We start from the raw sequence: 26830 nt of genomic DNA on the forward strand, positions 1-26830 counted from the left end.
TTGAGGTAAGTACTTTTGACTTACTTTTTTAATTTTCGAAAAAGATATTTCAATTCTGTATTTGATTTCGTATAAGATATAAGAACTTTGATTTCGAAATTATAAGATATAAGTATTTGTGGATTTCAGAACCCCGTGTCTACATTTTCGAACCCGTTCGTAATTTATGATATAGTTCCGAAACTAGCCTTAGATATCTTTAGTAGGCGCACAAGTGTGCAACTTTAGATACCTATTAAGGACGCGTAATTATTGAATTTTAGATGCCGACCACTGGAAAAATATGGTATAAAGAATAAGAATAAGAATTAGATGCCAGCTACTGGCAAAGTGTGGTCATGGATCAAGACCATGGTATTTTATAAGAATAATCATTTTTTTTCCTGTTTCGTTCTGTTTTACTCTGTTATAAATTCTGCTATCTTTTAAATTCTAAAATTTGAAATATAAAACTTTGGGTTGGATCTATTTTAGAAATTGTTTTACAAAATTATTATTGTTTTGAGAAAAATCATTTTATTAAAACACCCATTGATTTTCGTTTAAAAAGTTAGTCAATTTGTACTTGATGAGCTGTGTAACTCATCCCTTTTCTCCATTTCAGGTTGTTAAGCTCCGGATTTGAATAAGGATGTCAACTTCGTGAATTTTCATGATATTTAGTCTTGAATAAGTCTTTCGTACCATAAGAATAAATTTGATATATGTTTAGACAATTATTATCAGATTTGTGAAGTTGCGTCTCCGTTTTTATGACTTTGATTATTGTGTTTGACCGATTCTTTGACCTTCATAATATCTTGAATTATCGAATAAGAATATGTTTTATTTAAGTTTTTGTATTTTGAATTAATAGTCGGGAAGTGCGGGCTGTTACAGATGGTATCAGGAGCATGTTATCCTTCAGAGTGTATTAGGTATGGGACTAGTACACTCCCTAGGATGTCGATCCTTTAGACTATCGTATAAATCTTAGGAAATTATATTAAATTTAGGAATTTTTTTGTCTAATTATTTTATATGCTTGATTTTTATGCTTTTTGATCATTGACTATAAGCTTAGAAATTGTTTTGTGTGTTTTAGAAAAGATGGACAGGGAGGACGATAACAACCAGGAAAACAACGAAAATCAGAACAATAATGAAAATCAGGGAAACAATGATGAATGAGGAAACATCTTTGACCAGCTGGATGAATCTCTAGTTGTGCTTGTGAATCAACAACCAAAGCCAAACATCGTCTCTCAGTTCAAGCGTTTGAACCCGCCAACTTTTGATGAAGCTACAGACCCGTCTATCGTCGAGATGTGGATACAAGAGATGGAAAAAGCTTTCGAACTTATAGGGAGAAATGAGAAACAGAAGGTGACCTTAGTTGTTTACCAATTACAAGAAAGCGCTTACGACTAGTGGCTCATAGAAAAGAGGAAGAACGAGACATCAGCGAATCTTAAAGAAGATTCTGAACCGTACATTTGGGAAAAGTTCAAGAAGGTTTTGGAGGACAAGTACCTTCCGAGAACAGTTCGTCTGTAGAAAGAGAGGGATTTCATTCGGTTGCAGTAAGGTGGAAGAACCATCATTGAATATGAAGCACAATTTGCAAAGCTTGTGAAGTACGCATCGACCTTATTAGCAGATGAGAGCAGTCAAACACGAAGATTGGAAGAGGGACTTCAAAGCGACATCAGGAACTCCGTGGTGTCTTTTGAACTTTAGACGTACGGGGCTGTCCTCAATAAGGATTTAGTGATCGAGAGAGTCTTGGCAGAATCTGAAAAGGCGTCTGACATCTAGAATAAGAAACAGTTCACTTAAACTGGTGGACAATCTTTTCAAAGGGGGCCACACAAGAAGCCACATATGTATGATAATATTGGAGGTCAAGTTGATCAAGAAAGGTGTTCGAGGTACGAAAAGAATCATCCCGATAAGGATTGTCGTTGGAATACTGGTGCTTGTTTTCACTGTGGAAAAGTAGGATACAAATTTTCAAATTGCCCGAACAACTCGCCACCGCCACCAAGGAAGGAAGCAGATAACAAGATGGGCAAATGACGTGTGTTTTAGCTAACAGAAAATGACAACTATCGCAATCAAGGTATGATTTTTTTTATGATTTATTTAATTTAATTTGATTTTTGTGAATTTGGGGACCAAATTCTTTTAAGGAGGGAAGAATGTAAAATCCGTAAAAAAAATTAATTTATTTATTAGATATTAGATATGAATTCGTTTAGTTAAATATTTGAATTTAGAATATTTCAGTATTTTTTTTGCAAGTTATTTGATTTAGGAACAAATTTATTATTTATGGAAAGAGGTGTGAGAATAAATTAGAAAATCGATATCTTTTAATATAGGTATTTGTGTGTCAAATATTTTAATTTTGGAATTTACTTGGAGAGGCTGTAAATCTTTAGGAGGACATTCTATTATATCCTCGTTAGAATTAGAGTTTTGTGTGTCTATATAAGAAACCCCTTAGACAATAAAATAACTCGTACAGGCTTCCCCCAATTCGCTAAGAGGTACCTGATTTTCGGCTTTAATTTTCTTTAATTATTTTTGTAACTGTGAATATGTTTGTCATGCTCATTGTTTCACTTATATTTTTAGGATATGCGCAATGACTTTGTAGCTGAAATTGAATGCACAACTGCTAATGTGTGTATAGGTTATATTCGACATGTATACCCTGCCTTGACATGTTTAATATTTTAGCATGGATCTTGTACATATTGGGTGATGTATATTTATACTATAATGGTCATGGATATTTTAGTATCAATATATTCCTAAACTTTGCTAGCAAAGAAAAAACTTTAAAGTTAATATTAATATATTAAACTTTGTTTAATATTTTAGCATGGATCTTGTACATATTGGTTATTATTCAACAAAATTCATCTTTAATGTTATACGATACATTTAACCTGTTAATATTTTCATTAATTCCGATTTATAAATACATTGCAGAAATTGAAAAACTCTTTAACGATGTTGGCAAAAGTCTTAAAGATTACAACTCGATGCCTTTTCCTGATGACAGCTTTATGCATGGACTCGATAACAGATTACTGTCTGATGAACTTTCTTACAACAAGGAACACGAGCATGATGAACATGACAAACTTTATAAATCACTTAATAAAGAGCAGCTTCATGCCTACGCTTCTATTATTGACAGCGTTGAAAATGGCAAAGGAGGTATTTTTTTTTGTATACGACAGTGGAGGATGTGGAAAAACTTTCCTGTGGAATACTCTTTGTTGTAAATTACGTAGTGTTGGAAAAGTAGTTCTTCCTATTGCCTCTTCCGGTATCGCAGCTACCCTGCTTCCCGGGGGAAGAACAACTCATTCAAGGTTTCACATTCCGTTGAAGGTTGATGAGTACTCGGTTGCTGGAATCAAGCATGGTACTGAACTTGGTGAATTATTGAAACATACCAGTTTGATTATATGGGATGAAGCTCCCATGCAGCACCGACATGCTGCCAAAAGTGTTGATCGCAGTTTACGAGATATTATGACATCAGTGGATCCTGAAAGAGCCAGCCTACCATTTGGCGATATAACTATTGTTTTTGGAGGAGACTTTCGGCAAATCCTCCCTGTGATACCAAAAGCTTCAAGAGCACAGGTTGTGAGTGCTTCTTTAAATAGTTCAAAGATATGGGATCATTGTCGGGTATTCTTACTAGAAAAAATATTCATCTTTCCTCTGGGAAAACAGAACAAGAAAAACATGAAATCGCCGAATTTAGCAGGTGGGTACTTGATGTTGGTAATGGTACTCTTCCCGATATCCATCCAGATGATATAATCAGTGATCTGGAAGTAGTGATTCCGGATAAATTTCTGATTAGAGCAAGAGAGAACCCACTAAAGGCTGTTGTTGACGTAGTTTATCCCGATCTTGCAAAGAACATAAAGAATGCTGACTATTTGAGGCAAAGATAAATTCTTACTCCAACGAATGCCATTGTGGGTGATATAAATTCATACATTCTTGATCAGGTTCCAGGAAAGGAGCACTATTATTTTAGTCAAGATTCTTTGGTAGACAGTGAAGGTGATAACAATGATTTTGGTTCTGCTTTTCCAATTGAATACTTGAATTCCATTAATATGCCTTGCCTGCCAAAACATCATTTGAAAATTAAAGAAGGATGCGTGATTATTCTCATGAGAAACCTCAATTAGATCATGGTACTTTGTAATGGGACAAGAATGATTGTCAAAAGGTGTTTGCCCAATAGTATAGTATGTGATATACTTACTGGTTCTCAAGTTGGAATAACTCACATTATTCCACAGATAGAAATGGAACCTTCAGATACTCAATGGCCATTTGAGTTCAAAAGAGTTCAATTTCCAGTCCAGTTGTGTTATGCTATGACGATTAATAAGAGTCAGGGACGGTCGCTTCACAAGGTTGGACTTTATTTGCCGAGATCCGTATTTACACATGGACAACTTTATGTTGCTGTATCGAGAGTTACTTCTCCTTCAGGCTTACATATTCTGATTGACAGTGATAGTGGAGGATATACAAATGTAACAGCTAATGTAATTTTTGAAGAAGTTTTCTATAATTTGCCGAGCAAAGATAATCAAAATCGGTGACTGCACAATTTGCATTTATCTCTAATAACAACTTCTGTTAAAAAATATCTTGCTAATTTATAGGGTGGATATGTATCACTTACTTTCCTAATCTTGCAGTTATTCATTATTGCCTTATTTAAAGCCTAATTTATAGTAATATGAAATCCATATTTGATCTTCCATATGTAAAGTATTTTTACAAAGATTTGAACATAATATTTCCACTTTTTACATAGTGTTGATCAATATTTCTGTATCTTTCTAAGAATCGTTAAAAAAATATTTGTTATTATATTATACATTTAATAGAAGAAAATAATCCATTTTGAACTGCCTCCATACACTAATCAAAATTAAACAAAGCAATCGAATGTAACATGATTTCAATTGACAATGCTTAAAAATGGATACAACATTCATAAACTGACAAATAAACGGAGTATAATACTCGCACTTATCAACATACTTTGAAATACTTGATGGAATTAGAACATAGTTTAGGGTAAACTGTGAAATGCCAGAGTAATAGAAACCTTCACAACGTCTTTTCGAAATACCGTACATGACAAAAGCAAGTTCAATCAGCTTCAGAGATAGTTGGTTACTTAATTTCTACCGGGAAAGCTAACATGAAATACGACATCATCTTCTTCCAAAAGGGTGAAAACCAGAGTTTCATTCAAAGATATATGGTTATCTCTTGCAAACTGGTTCCATCCTCCTGACATCCTAAAAGTTCTGCCGGATATCACAATCGCAACACTCCATTCACCGTCTGGAGTCCTCAGGACAACTCTGTCGCCAACTTCAAAAGACCGATTTCGTGGACTGATATATTTTGGGATATACTACAGAAAAAGAGTTTTTTATGAAACTGATCAATCGAACATAATATCAATAGTGAACTATAATTGTTATTTACAGAATATTAGAATAATACAAACACTATGATGTTACAGCGAACTATATTATTAACAGATTTATACATTTCACGTACCGGTCCATGAGTTGTGTTATCCACATTGGATTGGCTCATCACAACAGTAAAATTGATAGGATCAATGTTTAATCATGCCTGTTGTATTCCTGCTGCAATGTGCTCCACGCCAGCCTCCAGATCAAGCTCATCGTTCTTTGGTTCCTCAGGTTCGATATCATTTTCCATTTCTGTCACATTCAAATAAACATTGATTAATCAATTTAAGTAAACAATGGTCATATTTATTATATGTAAACAAATAATTAAGAAAATTGATAGATGAAAATAGATAGATTCGCTGCATAATGCAAATTAAGAATTTAAAAAGAGCACAATGACCTGTATCACTTGAACGGTTGTCCATCGACATAACTTCGACGTCTGAACTATTTATACCATGATTAAAAAGTTCCCATTGCCAAAGTATGAAAGTAGGATTTTATCAGACTCGGTTAAACCATAGTCAGCCATAAGATCCGTTATGCCATATATTTTCCGAATATTTGGGAAACAGGTTCCATCATACTGATCTCCATTTCTCAGAAAAAATGATAAATTAGGTGGAAGCACTTTTCCAAAATGTCTCCAGAATCGTCCCGGAATTGGCTGAAAAACACAAAAAGGTTAAAGCGCATTATACCACCTAGGCAATATAATCCAACAAACAAATATTATGGTAGCTTTACACTAAAATTAATATTTAAAATTTTAAAAATTATATGAAATAAGTAAATTTTAGTTACATGAACACTTGCTGACAAAAACAACACATAAAATACTGGTTTTCAGTTACTTACTATTTCTCCAAATTTAATTTCCTCACTGTTGAGAAACACAAGTATCTTCCACCCAAACCCATTTGTGAGATCTGAAATTACAATTTAATTCAAATTACAGGTTGAAAAGTATACTACTATAATAAAGAAGGTACAAATATGATTGAGTTTTGGAATTGAGAATGAGAAAGTCACCTTGATCATAAAATGTGCCACGTGGTCTAGTTCGATTCATGAAATAAATCATCTCACTTAAGTCATCTTTCAAAAAACTTGCAAAGAACTTTCCATTTCCATTATAAGAGAAAATCATTATTGATCTAAACAAACCACGATAATCCCTATTAAATTCTGACATATGACAAAGAGATTGTTATGTTTTCCTAAATCGAACATGTGACTCATGTCCATTGGCTATTTGTATTACAACAGTTCCCGGTATCTTTGACCGTACAACCGTAATGAAACTTTTTGGTAGCCTCTGCGATAGGATTAAATTTTTTTATAATTTAATATGGCATATGTATCAAATACTTAATATGTTTCGAACATAATAAGCATTAAAAGAAATCTCACCACAGAATCAACCTCTCCGTCCTCTCTAAATCCCGGCAGAAAAACAAGGAATGAAGGATGATCCTTGCTATAGTACTTGAGCTATAATGTAAAACATAAATTATAGAATAAAAAATTCAATTTGATTTGTGAAACCGATCTTACGGTTAAATGAGGTTAAACTATATATATATATACATAAAAGGACTGTTAAAGAATGGAAATAATAGCTTTACTAACAATGTTTGAATCTTCCAGTAACTTTATGTTTGTTCATCATGCTTCCATTTGTTCACGGGTATCTGTCATATACATAGTAAGTAATATATTAGATTATTAACTGATTAAACATTATATGAATCTAATCCCAAACTGTTCACCAGTTTGTACATTTGTCTACTGCTCTCTCATAAGAGTTTGTTCCAACAATTAACTGTAATCGTCTTAATACATATCACAAGTACAAACATTAGTATACAAATTCTATAACATACATAAGAACTTAAACATACACAAAACATATAAAGATGCAAAACATACATAATCTACAAACATACATAACATAGTGTATACAAACAATACTCACAATACTGACTATTTTTCAGTGATAATCTAGCCCATTCATACAATACTCACAACTTCAATCCTTTTGTTAAGATTGTCAATACCAATTAACAATATTCATGGGTCAATACAACACATTGAGCAATTATACGAACTTATTGATATTACCGAACCAGATGAAGTTAAATCAAACTCAGTTAGTGACAAATTTGAGTGTTAATTGAAAGATAAACCTTGAAGAAACACAAACCTGATCAATCGAAGTGAAATTTGTTCGCTCAGCCGCTATTTTCCCTCTTTTCCGGTCGTTTTCTCCTAGATCTGCATGCAACTATTTTGTGTCCCAATGTTTTGAGATATAAATATGTAAGATATTTTAGAAGTAAATATAAATATAAATATGTAAGGTAGTTTAAAAACAAATATAAAACATGTAAGATATTTTAAAAATAAATGTAAATATAGTTTTCTCAACTAACATAAATTTTTTGTCATTAATGGATTTTACTGATATTATAATTTTAAAATATATAGGTTAAATTAATATTCTAGGGATCGTAATATTTTCATCATTATCAACCAAAATGAACCAAAAGGAGAAGTATCAAGTAGAGTACAATACAGTTAAATTAATATGTGAGATTATTTTAATTATTTTTTATATTTTTAAATAACACTTTATTAGTTAATATATAATGAGAATATATTATGAATATCCTATATTTTTATATATAAGATAATTTACTCAACTAACGTAAAACCTGTGTCATTAATGGATTTTACTGATATTATAAATTCAAGAAATATACATTACAATCAGATTATACGGATACGTTATATAACTGCGGTAGAACATAATATTTTTTATCATTATCCACTCAAATGAACATCAAGTGTTGAACTATAATTTAATAGAACAAAAAGTGCTTAAAAACTTTCTATGATTAAAAAATTACCTGAAATAAAATATTCAGAAAGAGTTAGGTGTCTGCTTATTTGTATCCTCTCCAACCTTCACTTTTTCTACATGATTGTACAATGTAAATACAACTATTATAATAAAATTGACAATATGATATTATTAATGTCTCAAGAATTTAAATTAATAAATTAAAATTAAATAAATTTAATTTAATTTATTGTAGTCCATAATAATCATTATTCTGATTGTTGTTTGTTGTTGGTTCGTAGCCATTTTGTGTGTTTTCTCCATAGATTACGATTGAAATTCAACTATTATATTACAACTGGCAATGTGATATGTTATTTGCAGAAACAAGCATCTATTGACATGAGCGGTTTTCTGTCATAAATACTTATCCAATATGTTCAGCGTACGTTCTACCATTACTCTTTTCATGTCGAATACTAATTGTAAAATATCATGAGTAGTAAGATGTTTAATAATGGAGTAATTGAAATATATCAGATGGAAAATGAGAGAACTAATTAAATTGTAGAAAATAACGTAATCTTAAATTCTTTACTGCCAAATATTTCATTAATACCCATGTCTTTAACACAAGCCACATTTAAGCCACATCTATACTTATAAAACAATTAAAATTTGATAAAATGATGTACAACACAATTCTAAATCTTATTATATTTATTAATATTTGAAGAAATTAAATTAATAAAAAGTTAATAGGTATGGTAGCTGCTGCTATTTATCCTCTCCATTTTTTGTGTTTTCTACCTTTAAGTAGTTTAAATGTAACTATTATATCCCAACAGACAATATGATATTACTATTGTCTCAAAAAATTAAAATAAAAAAATAAAAAAAATTAACTAAGATCCATAATAATAACCATAAACGAGATGATGTCCGTTGCTTCTTATCCTATCCATTTTTTGTGTTTTCTCCGTATTACATGATATAAATGCAACTATTATATTATAATAATAATAACTGGCAATATGACACATAATGAAACTTATAATATAAATCATGTCATTAATTTGCATCAACGGCTTTCTGGGCTTTCTGTCACAGCTGAAGTTATTTGTTCGCACGTTCTATAATTGCTCCATTCATGTCTAATACTAATCGTAAAACAACAAAAGGAAAAAGTATATTCAGCTATAAAATAAGTGTTATCTTATTATTTTTTGGATAAAAAATATATAACAAATTATAATAGAAATGTGAAATATATAATATGATAAATCATAAAACATTTTTAATGTGTATAAATTAAATAATATTTCAAGAAATTAAATAAATGTAAGAATATAGCTATAATAATTTGGAACTACATGGTCTCTGCTGCTACATATCCTCTGCAATCGATGTAAATGCAACTATTATAACACAACCATAAATATAACATGTTGTTTGTAGAATCAAGTATTTGTTGACATATAAAATAATAATTTTAAAATTGTTCGATTAGGTTCAAAGTATAATTTTAAACAATGTGCCTTATTAGGTTTTTCCAATATATATTTTATTAATCATTTAATAATATTTATTTTTTATTTAATATTTAATGTGTAAAGTGATTTTATCAAGAAGTCTAATGAAGTCATATAATATATATATAGAGCTCTCTCCGATATGGAGCACATAGATCACATGATTTAAATTTATTATTACTTATTTATAATGTTTAAACAATATATTTTAGACTTTAACAAAATCAGGTTACATTCTTATCACCTAATCATATGGAGGTCATATATGGTAATTTCTTAATTTCCATATGATTAGCACAATCAAATATTTATAACGATTTGCATATTATAAGACAAACAATGCAAATGTACCTAATTACTTGGTTTAAGGTATAGAGAAATAGAAGATAAAATGTGTTGGGAACAACTTTATTTTGAAATATATACAAAGATATCTGATTTCCCCTTATCAGTTTATTTGTTGAGGAATGTTTAGCTGTTAATTTGTTTAGATAAATCAGAATAATGCATGATTACAGGATCAATCAATATCCTAACAATCAATTGTGAACCATGATACGTGGGAAGATGGTAGTTATATAGGACACGATCACATCATTTATATGAGAATAAACAAGACGCATACCTGGTTCACTACCACTACCATTGATCAATAATTTTTTTGCATCTGGTAAGAACAACCATTATAAACACATTAGTGCTTTCTTATGTAGCCTTTTATACTCATTATTTGTTGAACATTTTGCAGATATGGAGATGCACAGTCATTTGTCTGCTTTGAATGAGACTCGGAACAATTGGTTCCTGAGAGTTCGTGTCACCAGGATTTGGAACAATACTACTAGCTCTGGCATTATGATTCGTTACAATATGATTTTGTTAGATTGTGAGGTATGTTACAACAAATCTGTATATTTTGAACAATACTACTAGCTATGCCATATTGATTCGTTACAATATGATTCATTACAACATTGCATAAACTATCATATCTTCTAAATGTGGCATTTAGTTTTATATAAATACATTACCTATCTCTGTTATTCAATTTCCTAAATAACCAGATGCACGCGGTCGTTGCTCCAGAGCTTTGGAATCTCTTTGCTGGTATTATTACTCCAGGAACCATCTATTGTATCAGAAACCTGAATGTTTCCCCGTCTACTGGTTTGTTTAGGCCTGTACATTCGAAGGATATGATCCATTTTACTGCCTCCACCACTGTTGTATTGGACCTGAACAATGATCTCTTCATCCCGAGGCATAAGTTTCATATCACACCATTGAATGAGCTTCGCGATTCTTTCTATTTTTATGGACCTGAAAACCAGCCTGTGTACTCTACAGGTAACTTATAAGATTTAGCAATACCAACTGTTAGTATATTATGTATTGAACTTATGGCTAAATGTCTAAATTAACAGATGTCGTTGGAGTTGTTGAGAATCTGGAAGCCATGAGGACTGTGCAGATCCAACATGGTTCAAGGGATCTTATGCGCTTCAATATTAGTGATGGACTGTGAGTGTGATTTAATTCAGTGTGTCTTACTTGCGTATATTCAATGTATAAGGACTTATACTTTACACAATTCACAGGAATAGGCACTGTGTATCCTTTTATTCTCCATTTCCTGAACATTATGAAGCATTATATGAAACTCAGCTGGAGAATCCTGTTATTGTTATACTGGCATCAACCAGAGTTTCAGTATTTCGAAGTACATTTTTGCATTTCATACCTATTTTCAATGTTTTGAAAAGTTCACATGCATTATTCTATTCATTAGTTAACTATGATTTGGAATATTTTAGATACATATGTAATTGGTAATCTGCCGTCTACCAAGATTTATATCAACATTGATGATCCACAAGTTTTCCTCATGCGACAGAGGTACATTAAACTTTGAACCATACTTAATGTAGTTAAGCAAGACAATAAGACAACTCAAATATTTTATCAATGATTTTTTCTGAATTATTTAAGAATATCGTGTAGGTTGGAGGATATGGCTTACCTTGCTGCCCACGCACCTTGATGATGAAATATCTTGAAGAAAGATATGGCTCCTGGAATTTACTATTCTATTCATCAATAAGACACTATTTCATCTATTTTATTATTTAATTCCGAAATGTCACTCAATGTTAGGACATCCGGTCTTCGAAACTTTATGATCGAATATTAAATTATATCCGTAAACTTATTGTAATTGTTAGCTTTCAATGTTTTTCATATGGTTTATTGTGTCCTCATAACTTTGATTTGTCATTAGTTTTAATATTTCTCCCATTTAAATATCAATATTTGTGCGATTATTGAAAATCCTATATAGCAGCAATGATAAATATATCTCCATAAAAAAATTGTATTAACACGACAATAATGTTGGTGAATTATAAAGCGAAAATATCCAATTGGTAGGTGTACAACAATAATTTTAGAGACAAAACAATCTTTTTTTCAAGTATGGAGATCGAACCAATCTTTACAAGATGGCCGTTTGAATCTAAAATAAATAAAGAATTTTATTGTCAACAAGTTTGCCTTTCTATAACTCTAAAATACATAACTAATTCACTACCATTCATGAAACATGCTTACAATTAATTATCCGGTTCAAATAAATCCATATGTAAAAGTTTTTCTTTAACAACCATTCAGGATGCATGCTTGGAATTAATAACGTATAAGTGAGTTAAATATTTAAATAGTATTTTTGGTAATATAATAGTGCACTATATTAATATTATTGCTTTTTATATTTGTAAAACACGTTATATCTTTTTATTTTATACAGAGATCATATGATTAATTTGCCTCATAATTGTATGTTTCTAGATTGATATAGGTATGTAATGTATATCATTAAAACATATTTACAATAAATCAATTTATCTGTCATATCTTATGATTTGTAACAAACATAAACTGATTACTCCTCCTAATTTTTTGCTTAGAGATATTTACTCCTACCTTTTCGACCATCATTTTCTTCTATAAATTGCTTCTTCTTTCTTGGCAGACCATATTCGGTTTCTACATCATACAAATCGACTTCATACAGGTAAACAACCACATCCCACCGTCCTTTTCTTCTATCTTCTATTGTACTTAATGTTTCCGTCTTATGATACAGATAACTATCCACAATATTTGATCAGCTCTCTTTTATTGACGCTTCTAGAACCACATGGAAGATAAAGGCTAGAGTTACCAGAATGTGGCCTTCTGTTTTTGTCACAGATAATGGGACTGAAACAATGAAAGGATACAATTTAGTTTTACTGGATGACGCTGTAATCCTCTAAATTTATAATTTACTTTCTTACGTTTTCCAATTATTAGACTCATATTAACTGATTTATACAACATGATGTTGTCTATTTTATTGTATGATCAGGACTGTCATGTTCATGTTTTTGTTTATGCTGATAACTGAAAATATCATGCTCACAAAATAGTAGAAGGTGGTGTCTTTGTTTTTTCAAATTTTTACACAAAAGAAGCTTTGGGCTCTCTCAGACCAGTGAGCTCTAAATTTCGCATAAACTTCTCGCCATCGACTAATGTTGAAAGAGTTGAAGGCGACTTCATGATAGCCAGGCACAAGTTTGAATTTGTTGATTTGAACGATTTGTTTGCTCTTGCAAACGCATATGAGAAACCTGATTCTCCCGATTATTCAACAGGTTATACTATTTTTCAAGTACTTACGTATCAATAAGTCTAATAAATTACATTTTTATATTAGTCTCTCAAATTATTTCATTTTATAAACTTATTAATCCAACATATATAATTGGTCTTGGTATGTAGATGTGATTGGTGTTTTAGTGGATTTTGAGCATGGATGGAAAATCAAAACTATGTACGGTCTGAAGGATATATGCAAGTTCAGGATTACTGACGGAAGGTTTATATTGGACTTATCATTGGCTAAGATTTATTGTTGATCAAACTCTGTTTTATAGAAATGGCTTTTGTATTATTTAATAATCTTGAACTTACATATACAGAGATTCTCATAAGGTCACTGTATGGGGTAATCTTGTCGTGACTACTGATGCACGTGTTAGAGAGGTTAAGGCAGGATTTAAAGATGGTGAGGAGGAGCCTATAATTGTTATAGTGTCAAGTACAAAGCTTAAGATTTGGAAGAGTGTTAGATATATTTGATAATGTCATGTCTAATATAATTTGTGTTTAGTTTTCAGATCTTACTTAAACAGGACAAATCAGTACTTAACTGAAATCAGCACTTATACTGAAATCAGAACTTAAGTTGTCAGTACTTAAGGTTCAGGAGATATTTATCAGGAGATAATATCAGGACTTAAAGGAAACTTTCAGATAAGGAAGGCGGCTGATTGAAAGGAAAGAAGATCGAGACAAACGTAAGAAGAGATATGCATGAAGAATGGAATACTTGGAAGAAAAGATAACTGATTGATATATTTTAGGAAGCAGAATTATATTCCATATCAATTAGCGATTATCTTGTAACTGTGTGATATATAAACACATACATAGGGTTTACACTATAAGTGTTATCATTATCGAGAATATTATTCATTGTAACCCTAGCAGCTCTTGTGATATTTGTTCATCACTGAGAGAGGACAATTCCATATTGTAACAGAGTTTATTGCATTGAATAAAGTCTGTTTTCTGTTACTTGTGTTATTTGAATTCGATTTGATTGTGCTATACACTGTATTCAACCCCTTATACAGTGTGTGTGACCTAACAAGTGGTATCAGAGCCTATCGGTTAACACACAAACAGTTTAAGATCCAAAAACAATCATGTCCGAAACAGAAACTCCAACCAAGCCCACCAAAACTGAAGAACCACCAAAGACTCAAATCCATAGTCGATATGAGGCTATTAGAGTTCCCATACTGAAGCCATCTGAATATCCCATATAGAAGGTGAGGATGACTATATTTCTGGAAGCTACTGATCCAGAATATCTTGACAGAATCCATGAAGGACCTCACAAGCCAACAAAACTCGCTGTTGTAGTTGCAGGTGAAGCAGCAAAGTCTGTACCAAAGGGGTTAAGAGTCAGTCTGTTAGATATAGGCCACAAAATCCTTCTTTTCATTGTGGTAGTTTATGGCATTCCTTTTACACTTGTAAGGAATATCATAGCTTGTACTATGATTATTATCAAATAAAACATTCTTTAAAGAAAGTTAGCATTGTTCCTTCTAGTGTAAGTTCAGATACAAAGTCTGATAGTATAAATACTGATAAGAAAAATGTTAACATAAACTCTGATGCTAAATCCGCTGCAAATGTTAACAAACTTAATAAGGCCACATGATCCAAGCAAGTCTGGGTCCTTAAAACTAATCATTACTGGTCTTTGTGATTGCAGGGCAACAGGAAAAACATCCTAGTTCTAGACAATGGATATTCAGGATATATGACTGGAAATAAAGCCCTTCTATCAGACTTTGTGGAGAAGGCTGGCCCAAGTGTTTCTTATGGAGATGGCAACATTGGAAAAACATTGGGATATGGCAATATCAATCTTGGGAATGTCATCATTAAAGAAGTAGCTCTGGTCTTAGGACTTAAACACAATCTGCTGAGTGTTAGTCAAATCTGTGACAGAGGTTATTATGTGGATTTCTTTGAAGAACACTGTGAAATTGTAAGCAAATCTACAGGAAAAGTTGTTCTGAAAGGATACAGGCATGGTAACATTTATGAAGCCAAGCTTTCAACAAGTACTGATGGTTCTGCAATCTGTCTGTTGAGTAGAGCATCAATTGAAGAGAGCTAGAATTGGCACAAGAAACTCTCTCATTTAAATTTCAACAATATAAATGAACTGGTCAAGAGAGATCTTATGAGAGGACTGCCAAAATCAGTATTTGCTCCTGATGGTCTTTGTGATTCATGTCAGAAGGCTAAACAAAGAAAATCTTCATTTAAGAGCAAGACTGAATCATCAATTCTTGAGCCTTATCACCTACTTCATGTAGATCTATTTGGTCCAGTGAATGTCATGTCTATTACAAAGAAGAAATATGCTATGGTCATAGTGGATGAGTTCACCAGATACACATGGGTGTATTTCTTGCACACAAAAGTGAAACAACATCTATCTTGATTGATCATGTCAAGCAACTGGATAAACTGGTCAAAGATTCTATGAAGATCATAAGAAGTGATAATGGCACTGAGTTCAAGAATTTGACAATGGAAGAGTTCTGCAAAGACCATGGAATCAAGCAGGAATTTTCTGCTCCTGGAACTCCACAGCAAAATGGAGTTGTCGAAAGAAAGAATAAAACTCTTATTGAAGCTGCACGAACTATGCTTGATGAAGCAAAGCTACCAACCTATTTTTGGGTTGAAGCTGTGCAGACTGCTTGTTTTACTCAGAATGCAACACTCATTAATAAGCATGGAAAGACACCATATGAGATGGTGAAGAAAAAAAAGCCAAATCTGAAGTATTTTTATGTATTTTGATGCAAGTGTTTTGTTCTTAAGACTCACCCTAAACAGTTATCCAAATTTGATTTAAAAGCTGATGAAGGAATTTTTGTTGGATATCCACTTTCCACAAAAGCCTTCAGAGTCTACAATTTAAGAACAAGGGTTGTCATGGAATCTATCAATGTCTCCTTTGATGATAAGAAGATTACTGGACTTGAAGATTTCGATGATCATGATCAGCTGAGATTCGACAATGAAGACTTAAATTCTGATACTGAAAATCCTGACAGTCTAAATCCTAATACTGCAAACTCTGATGGATTAAACTTTGATGTTATTGAAACTGTGGTGACTACGTCAAAGGAAGATACACCTGTGCAGGGGGAGCATACTGAAGATACCACCACATCTCAAGAAGCATTAGAACATACAACTGGCTCTTCAAGTTCTGATTCATCAAGTTCTGATAAGCCAAGTTCTAATAGTTCTGAAAACTTAAATTCTGAAGGATCCAACTCAGAGAGCATAGTTTCAGGGGGAGCATCAGAAAATGTTGATGAAGATGGCATGGATCATGGGGGAGCATCCAGTTCTAGGGAAAACCTTCCATCTGCAAGGAAGTGGACTAAATCACATACACCTGACTTAATTATTGGAAATCCTGATGCAGGTGTCAGAACTAGAACAACTACTTCAAGTGAATGTCTCTATAATTCTTTTCTTTCTCAGACTGAACCAAAGAAAGTGGAAGAAGCTCTTCAAGATGCTGATTGGGTGCAAGCAATGCAGGAAGAGTTAAATGAATTTGAAAGAAATAAAGTCCGGACCCTAGTGCCAAGACCAAAGAACAGATCTGTTGTTGGTACAAAGTGGGTGTTCAGAAATAAAACTGATAGTGATGGCATAATTACAAGGAATAAAGCAAGGTTGGTTGCAAAAGGATATTCTCAACATGAGGGAATTGATTATGATGAAACATTTGCACCAGTTGCTAGATTGGAAGCCATAAGGATATTTTTGGCTTATACTGCTCACAAAAAGTTTACTGTCTTTCAAATGGATGTGAAAAGTGCTTTTCTCAATGGAGAATTGGAAGAGGAAATATATGTTGAACAACCTCCAGGCTTTGTAGATCCAAAATATCCAAATCATGTCTACAGGCTTGATAAAGCACTTTATGGCCTTAAGCAAGCTCCAAGAGCATGGTATGAGACTTTAGCTCAGTTTCTTCTGGAAAGTGGCTTTAACCAAGGAACTATAGACAAAACACTGTTCTACCTCAACCATGGAAATGACTTACTTTTGGTTCAGATATATGTTGATGATATCATCTTTGGTTCTACAAATGACAGACTTTGCAAGAAGTTTGCCAAACTGATGCAGTCAAGATATTAAATGAGTATGATGGGGGAACTTAGCTATTTTCTGGGCCTTCAAGTCAAGCAGAATGAAGAAGGCACTTTTATTTGTCAAACCAAGTACACCAGAAATTTGCTGAAGAAATTTGGAATGCAAGATTGTTCAAGTGCATCCACTCCCATGGCCACTGCAACAAAATTGGATAAGGATACCGGTAAATCAGTAGATATTACTGATTACAGAGGTATGATTGGCTCTCTACTCTATCTAACTGCTAGTAGACCTGATATCATGTATGCTACCTGTCTCTGTGCAAGATTTCAAGCAGATCCAAGAGAACCTCACTTAACACATGTGAAAAGAATTTTCAAGTATCTTAAGGGAACAGCTGATCTGGGATTGTGGTATCCTAGAGAATCAGACTTTAAACTAATAGGTTACTCAGATGCAGATTTTGCAGGTTGCAAAATTGACAGGAAAAGCACAAGTGGAAGCTGCCAATTTCTTGGAGGCAGATTGGTTTCTTGGTTTAGCAAGAAACAAAAGTCAATTTCCACATCAACTGCAGAAGCAGAGTACATTGCTACAGGAAGCTGTTGTGCACAGATTCTTTGGATGAAGAATCATTTACTGGATTATGGGTTAACATATTTTAAAATCCCTATTTACTGTGCTAATCAAAGTGCTATTGCTATGACATGTAATCCAGTTCAACACTCAATGACAAAGCACATCAGCATTAGGTACCACTTCATAAGGGAACATGTGGATGAAGGTACAGTGGAATTGCACTTTGTTCCAACAGATCAACAACTAGCAGATATCTTCACCAAACCACTGTGTGAAGCTACTTTTACAAGATTGGTAAATGAACTTGGAATGGTTTCAGGTTCTTTCTCTAAATCTGCTTAGCTTTTGTTCTGATGCATCAGACTTTATGATCAGTATTTACAGATATTACTATCTTTGTGTATTCTGTGTCTAATTGAAAATTGCTTAAGTACTGATTGTTGTCTGATGTGAATTTCTAAACTCTGATAGTGATATGAATGTTTCTGTGATTGTTCAATCCAATGAGGATAAATATGCTAGATGCTTACTACCAAATCCCATGTTAGAAGTAATTATTTATGTGGAAATCTATTGACATAAGCAAATTCTGATATTGAGCTTAGTTAAGTTTACTTTGTCTATCTTATTACTAAGTCAAAAACTAGAATAATGCCTCTCATCTGTTAAATTCTGATGTTAGTAAATCTGGTGAATGTACTAAGTGCTGATAATCCTAACTTATTGAAAGAAAAGGAAAAGAAAAAGAAATAAAAATCAGGTACTCCTTTGAGATCTAGAGTAAAAACTGTGGAAGGGAAGACCCAAGTGCATTGCTGGTATTAAGTAATATGTATCAGAAAAGCAAAATAAATATTTTTCTTGGTGACTTTTCACACTCTATGATTACTGGAGAAATACTCTGATAATAGCATAAATTCTGATAAGCAGTCGTGACTCACTTACACTGAGAAGCCACTGTAAAATGGAATTTCAAAAGATGCATAAAATGAGCACAAAACAGTTGAGGTGGACTCATGCATGAACTCATTCTAAAGTAAACCTCAGAATTATGACAGATTTTGAGCAAAGTTCTTAGTTATGCCTTATTTCTAAGATGTACTGAAGTGAATCAGACTTTAATCTTTATCAGATATTTAGCTTACTGCACACACATACACTCCATATGAATGATGAAAATTATTGTGGTGATAAATGATGTTTTAGATGAACAGTTTATGTGCCAGATTGCATAAATTCTGAGGACAAGTTATGATGGAAGTTCCGATGATTAAGTTCTGAAGAAATGAAATCAAAATTTATGTGAAGAATTGCAGAAATAGGCATTTTTTTTCAAGTTAAGAAATCATGTTCTGATGACTGTTAAGTTCTGATATAAGTCTAAGTTCTGATATTACACTCTGATTCTTTACTTGACTTATTTGTGGTTAAAATCTGAAACAGTCTTATTTAAAATCAGAATATGTTTGGGTGAGATATTAACAGTCAATACAATTAGGGTTGGTGGTACACGTCCATGCACAGTAATTTTTACTTGTTTCATGTGCACATTAAATCCTATTTTAAACTTCCAATGGCTGTTTTTATTCTCATCAGTCTAGGGAGACGAGGTAGAATTATTTCTACCTATAATCATTAAATTTTCCTTGCGTCTCCTGACATTCCATTGGCTATATAAACCAACACTTCATTCTAGCCAGCACATCTCTCATTTTCTCACAAACTCACTCTCATCTTATTCTTATCACCACAAATGGCTGCGTTTGGCTGGTTTTATAATTATGGCACTGAGACTGTACATGTTTTTCTAAATGGAATTCCAACTCCATACCATATCAACAACATTCCTCATAATCTCGGGATTCAATTTCTAGAGATCATTAAACGTGATCTGTTGACAGTCCGAAGAGATCTACATCTCCGTCATCTCCGACAGCAGGAGCGAATCATTCGTCTCGCTGTTCTTTTTGTTGAGAGTAGGAAGAAGAAATAATTTCTGCTCCCTGTCTCTCTTCACCGTCAGCTTTGTCTGGTGTCTTAGCTTAGGACAAAAGCTGTTTATGTTAGGATTTGTAGCTTAGGACAATCTTGTAATTTTGTGATGTAATTTAAATTTCATGAAATGTATTTGCTTAATATATTAATGAAATTTTATATTTATGCAAGTTTTGTCTCTGAGTCGTTTGATATTCTGGTGCATTTTTAAATCCTAATTTACCCATATTCTGATGACCGTTTTAGCTCTGATACAAATCAAGTTCTGATTCTGACATGGCAATATTTGTTTACTTGGTTTCTTTATGGTCATTCTCTCATTTGTTATATTTTTACAGAATATTTGTCTCGCAGTAAAAATAATTTACTAAGTGGGAACAGTTTTAAATTTTAAAATAAAATTGAACTACCTTAATTAATGGGATTACTTGGTAAGTGGAACTGTTTTTTCTTGAAAAACTGCATGTGATAAGTAATGATTACTGAATTCCCGTGCCCATTAATAATCTTTTACTGCTGCATGTCTGAAGGTGTCCCAACGGTTACTTTTTCTACCGTGTATAAGTAAAAGAGAGAAAAGATTGTAAAATCTTTTATTTACTTTCACATTTTATCTCTCTCTCTCTCTCTTTACTTCTATTCTCTCTCATCTCCTGACGCTTTTTCATACAGACATTTTATCAAACACCTTACAGGAAACCTAATTTCTCAACTTTTCTCATGGCACCTAAGGATTTGATTATAGATGGAGCCAAGTTTGTACCCAACAACTATGCTGCAATCTTAAACAATGCTGAAGCTCCATCTGATTTACACTTTGTGAAAGATCTTCTAGCACACAGTGAGATTGGGTATGCGTTGACCCAACCTCAAGTCATTTCAAGCCAACAAGTTCTGACGTTCTGGCGGACTGGGCATTTTGATAATGGTGGTGCTACTGGTACTCCAAGCATTATTTTTGAAGTGAATGATGTTGAGCATGTGGTAACTCCTAGAGCAGTTCGTAAAGCTCTCCACTTACCAGAAGGCTGCACTTTTTCAACAGTGGAGGAACCTGTTCTACAGCAGCTCATGGCCAATTTGGGGTATGAGAAGAGTTTGGCCAAGCTTGGACAGTTGAAAAGGGCACATATCAGGAAGGAATGGAGCTTTTTCTTCGACTGCATCACTAAGGCATTCGCCAATAAGTGTTCCAACTTTAATGTCATTCCAATTATGAGTCAACACATCGGGTATGCTATTATTCACCAAACTCATTTTGATTTTGCAAGTGTTGTGCTAGGTTTTATAGGGGATAAGATGAGAGAAGATAGGAATGTAGTGTACTTTGCTAGATTTTGTCAGCTTATATATAACTTCTGTTGTGCTGATGAACCCCAACCTACCACTGACTTAATTCCACCTTTTAAGCTTTGCAAAATGGGCTTTTAATGACTTGGTAAATGCTGACCTTAAGAAAAAGGTGGTTAGACCCTTACAGATACCTCAGTCTGTAAAACAGATCCTGGTAAATGATGATCCTCAAACCTACAGATCTGTTTACCCTGATGTTCAACCCACCAGCACAACCCAGATACCACAACAACCATCAGAACATACCGCATATACACCTCAACCTACTCAAACCTCTATCAGAACATATCTCAAACCTTCACAGATATCTCAACCTTCATCATCAGCACATACTGTGAGGCCTTCATCTTCAAAGCCCAAGAGGACAAAGACTGTACTTCAGACACAACAGAAGAGAAGGAGGATTGTTCTGACAGATGAGTCAGACAGTGAGGAACATGTTCCTGTGTCAGAACCTGTTGTCAAAAAAGCTGAGAAGGTCTCTTCTCAGAAGGATATTGCAATTGGGGGTTCTAAGCTTCTCAAAAGGCTTAGAAGGATGTATTCTGATGAAACTCCCAAGGAATCTCCACCTTCAAAGAGATACAAGAAACAGAGAGCACAAAGGTACAGGGCTGAGTCAGTTTCAGAGGATGAGGAAGCAGCAGCTAAGGAAGGAGATCAGGAATCTCTGATCTCAAAAGAGCCAGAATTTGTGAAGCTACTGCATCTACACCTCCATTGTCACCAATGCAGGACACTGCTCAAGATAAAGTATCTACACCACCTGCGACTCCTGTAAATGAACCAATATCTACTGCAGACCCAGGCACAAGTACTGAGATTGATATTCACAACCTAATTGTGCCTGAGGTTCTCTACTTAGAAGCTCCACCAGCTCCAATCAATCCATCAACAACACCAATTCCTGATGCTGATGTTACTCCAGAATTGCCTACAACACCTTCTCTGCATCTAGACATTGAAGATCAGACTATAGGTGAGCATCAGAATATGGCTGTTGATCAGAACTTGGAAGCAGATCAGCACTTAGAGGATGATGTTGAAGCCTCCATAGCCTCTCATACTCTTCTTTTATCAGAGGATGTTGACTCTGTAAGTTCTGATGTTCCAAATGCTGATGATACTGGTGATGCTGCTACAAATACAGATGCTGATGAAGCTGGTCCTTCTAGACATGCACCTCTACAAGCTCCTTCAAAAGCTGAACTAGTTAAAAAGTTTGTTAGAGGAGATTCACCAGTACCTTGGAGTGAAACTCCTAGAGGACAGGAGTGGACTAAAGAATGGAACTCAGTCAGTTTTATTCCTTCTAAAAAGATTCTTGCTGATCACTTGGCAAAAGCTGATGAGATGTTAGTTAATGATGATTTCAAAACACAGCTGAGAGTTATTGCTTTGAGTACTAGACATCTTCAAGGTCAACACTCAACAACTCATGCCGAGGTGCATAAAATTCAAGAAGCTTTACTCAAGCAAGAAACTACTATGAAACTTGAAAAGAAAAGTTTTTTCAAACCTACCTTTGACAGAGTTGCCTACATTGAGAAAACCCAAGAGAAGCAACAATCTCAGATTGATGAAATTTTGCAAAATCAAGCTTCTCTGCAATCTCAACTCAATGAAATCCAATCCTCAGTGGAATTGCTTGTCTCTCTTCTTTTACCTGCTGATGCCAAAAAGGGGGAGAAAGTAATTAAGTCCAAATGCAAACCTATCAAGACACTGAAGGGAAAGGATGATGGAAAAGATGACCCGGAAACTCTGGAATGGGTGGAGGTCATGGTCAAGGTAGAGGTCTCTCATCAAGAAGAGCTGGAACTACAAGTCATAGAACAAGTTCTGATACTGGGAGAAGAATAACTTCTGATACTGGTAAAAGGATAAGTTCTGATGAACTTTTGGATCTTGATGAAGAAATTTCAAGACAGTTATTTCTGAAAGAAAATCCTGGAATGGACTTTGAAAGTCTAATGGAAGAAGAAGCTAGACTTAAGTTAGAAAAAGTCAACTCCAAATCTAAAGCTTCTGTTGGTAAAAAGAAACTTCCTATGGCTAAATGCATTGTGATAAAAGAAAGGACAAATCTTGTGGCAACCAAGGCCAAATCACAATTGCAGATAGATCCAAGGTCCAAGGGCAAAGAAAAAGTTGGTGAACATATAAAGGTTTATGTGCCTCCTATGGATGAAGAAATTTCTGTTGAAGATGCTGATCTTACTCTGACTTCAAGGAAGATTTCTAAAATAACCTCTGACATGGCTCAAGTTGTTCAGAGTCAAGATATAGTTAGTTCTAATATAACCATAAAGCAAGCAACCTCTGACATAGCTCAAGTTGACTTGATATCAGAAGATAAATAAAAGGAAACCTCTGACATTGCTCATGTTAAATCCTTAAAGTTACTCCTACCAGGTTTCACTAAAGTCAAACAGACTCAACCTTTGAAGACTGCAGCAAGTGGTTTTGAAGCAAGAGTGGTTACTGGAAAGGAAGCAAGAGATAAATCTGGATTGGGTAGTGCTGATGAAAGAAGAGTGCAGAACACAACCAATGATCCAACTTCCTTGAGTGAACCAGGTGTTGGAGCAACTCCTGAAAGATTGAATCAACTAGAATCTGTACAGATGGTCTACCATACCTTTTTGAAAGAACACATCTTGTTATATTTCATGACAGATGGTAGGGTTTACCATATAAGGGAAAATGCTATACCACTGAAGTATTTCGAAGTACTAGAACATGTTTTATTCTTACTTCAAGTGAATGACAGAATAACAGAAAGTGCTGCAAACTATTTGAAGACTCAAATTCAGAGATAGAAAAGGATTTATTCTGTAAAGTCTGACAGCACATACTGTCCAAAGTACAGAGATCATAAGGGTGATATTGTTGATATGAAGCCTAATACTGCACAGATCAAAACATATCTTGGTATTAAGGGACTTGAATTCAATCTAGAGTCTGACAAATCCTATGTCATAAGACTAGATCAGGAGTTAAGAAAAACAAAAATTAATGATCTCAAATATGCTATCTTCCAAACTGGTGAAGATACTGCAGAACTCAAAGATGCTAAAAGGAGGATGATTGATGAACTTAATTATGCTGAGAGATGTTTGTTAAAGAACTATCTCAGAACAACTCCTGACATCAAAGAGATCATAAAGTGAAGCCAAGTCAAGATCCACAACTGCTCAAATTCTGATATGTATACAGACTGAAGTTGTTATCAGAAGTTAAAATTGGTAAAGCTTTAAGGACTGTAAGTTGTAGTTATCTAGTCAATTTCTCATGCATTTGTACTTAATGTTTTTTACATCATCAAATATCTGTTAAAACTTGTATATTATGCTAATTTACAAGTTGGGAGAGATTGTTAGATATATTTGATAATGTCATGTCTAATATGATTTGTGTTTAGTTTTCAGATCTTACTTAAACAGGAAAAATCAGTACTTAACTGAAATCAGCACTTATACTGAAGTCAGAACTTAAGTTATCAGTACTTAAGGTTCATGAGATATTTATCAGGAGATAATATCAGGACTTAAAGGAAACTTTCAGATAAGGAAGGCGGCTGATTAAAAGGAAAGAAGATCGAGACAAACGTAAGAAGAGATATGCATGAAGAAGGAATTCTATGAAGAATGGAATATTTGGAAGAAAAAATAACTGATTGATATTTTTAGGAAGCAGAATTATATTCCATATCAATTAGCGATTATCTTGTAATTATGTGATATATAAACACAGATATATGGTTTACACTATAAGTGTTATCATTATCGAGAATATTATTCATTGTAACCCTAACAGCTCTCGTGATATTTGTTCATCACTGAGAGAGGACAGTTCCATATTGTAACAGAGTTTATTGCATTGAATAAAGTCTGTTTTCTGTTACTTGTGTTATTTGAATTCGATTTGATTGTGCTATACACTGTATTCAACCCCCTTCTATAGTGTGTGTGACCTAACAAAGAGTAAGTCCTATAAAATTCAATATTAAAGTAGTAAAGTGTGAGATTATTAACATGTACTCAACATGATTTCATTTCATATGTATATACAGGTTCTGTTCAGATTAGCACACTACCCGCGTCTAAGATATACATCAATTTGGATCATGATTTTATTTTTGCTATGAGACAGAGGTACACTCATTTTCATCAACTATATTTCATCTATATATCTTAGATGATTAGTTAATTATTTTTTGAAGAGCTCAAAATCATTTATCCATATTTGTATCAGGCTTCGCGAAGAAGGTTATGTACCTTCTGACAAGACAACTTCTTCTCCAACTATGACAGATGTTAAGGAGGTGGTGTCTGTCATTGAAATGGTTACACTAAAGGAGTTGTAAGTCATATGTCATAGACCTATTTGTATATTCGAGGATTCAACTCAACTCAAATAAGAATGTAATAAGTAAATAGTGGATCGACCGTCAGAGAGATCTCGCAAAGTAATATATGTCAAAGGATTCAGAGACAAGGTTCATCTACAGACTTGAGGAATTAATTCACTGGAAGAAGTTCAAGAAATTGATCATGCCTCAGTGATATAAGTCAAGATCGTGGATTTAATCAAGTGACAGAGATCTCGTCAGAGTATCATTAATTACAAGGTTTTAATCTGAAGAAAATCAAAGTGTCAGAGTCAAGACATGAAGAAACGTCACGGAAGTTAGTCACTCATGAACCAGACAGTACATCGAGTGTCAACGTTGAAGTGGTGGAATTGATTCATAATTTTCAGTGATTTTCAGAAGATTTGCAGAAGAATGGTTGCTGCTCAAGACTAGAATTAATTCTCTATTAATTAATTAAGTCATCTAATTTAATTAAGAAAATAAATTATATCTGCGAAGAATAATTTATTTATTAATTGAATTAATTGATTAATTAATTCTGAATTAATTCTAGGAATTTTAGGAATTTTCAGAAGCTTAATTGGATTAAATTCAAGCTTAAATCAGCAAAACAAATGGAAATGAACTAGCATGACAATCTGGATTGTCATACCGATTGTCATGCTAGGTCATTCTCCATTGTCATACCGAAAGTTACTCTAGGAGGGTAATTGTCTTGCTAGTTCATTCTGATTGTCTTGCTAGTTCATTCAGATTGTCTTGCTAGTTCATTCTGATTGTCTTGCTAGTTCATTCAGATTGTCTT

The 26830-nt window shown here is 33.5% G+C and overlaps 2 protein-coding genes across 2 annotated transcripts; both read left to right on the forward strand.

Annotated features, from left to right (window-relative positions):
- Positions 1-312: 312 nt before the first annotated feature.
- Positions 313-4631, forward strand: LOC141660823 (uncharacterized). The gene is made up of 7 exons (XM_074467810.1): positions 313-354; positions 1189-1365; positions 2620-2677; positions 2980-3210; positions 3302-3795; positions 4023-4178; positions 4323-4631. Exons 1-7 carry the CDS (start codon positions 313-315, stop codon positions 4629-4631), a joined length of 1467 nt encoding a protein of 488 aa, XP_074323911.1.
- A 6027-nt stretch (positions 4632-10658) lies between these two features.
- LOC141660824 (replication protein A 70 kDa DNA-binding subunit A-like) lies at positions 10659-13353 on the forward strand. Its single transcript, XM_074467811.1, has 8 exons — positions 10659-10799; positions 10973-11255; positions 11333-11429; positions 11507-11628; positions 11723-11804; positions 12937-12978; positions 13099-13210; positions 13315-13353. Exons 1-8 carry the CDS (start codon positions 10659-10661, stop codon positions 13351-13353), a joined length of 918 nt encoding a protein of 305 aa, XP_074323912.1.
- Positions 13354-26830: the final 13477 nt, after the last annotated feature.

Source organism: Apium graveolens, chromosome 5 (genome assembly GCF_009905375.1).
Source record: "Apium graveolens cultivar Ventura chromosome 5, ASM990537v1, whole genome shotgun sequence".
NCBI classification, from domain to species: domain Eukaryota; kingdom Viridiplantae; phylum Streptophyta; class Magnoliopsida; order Apiales; family Apiaceae; genus Apium; species Apium graveolens.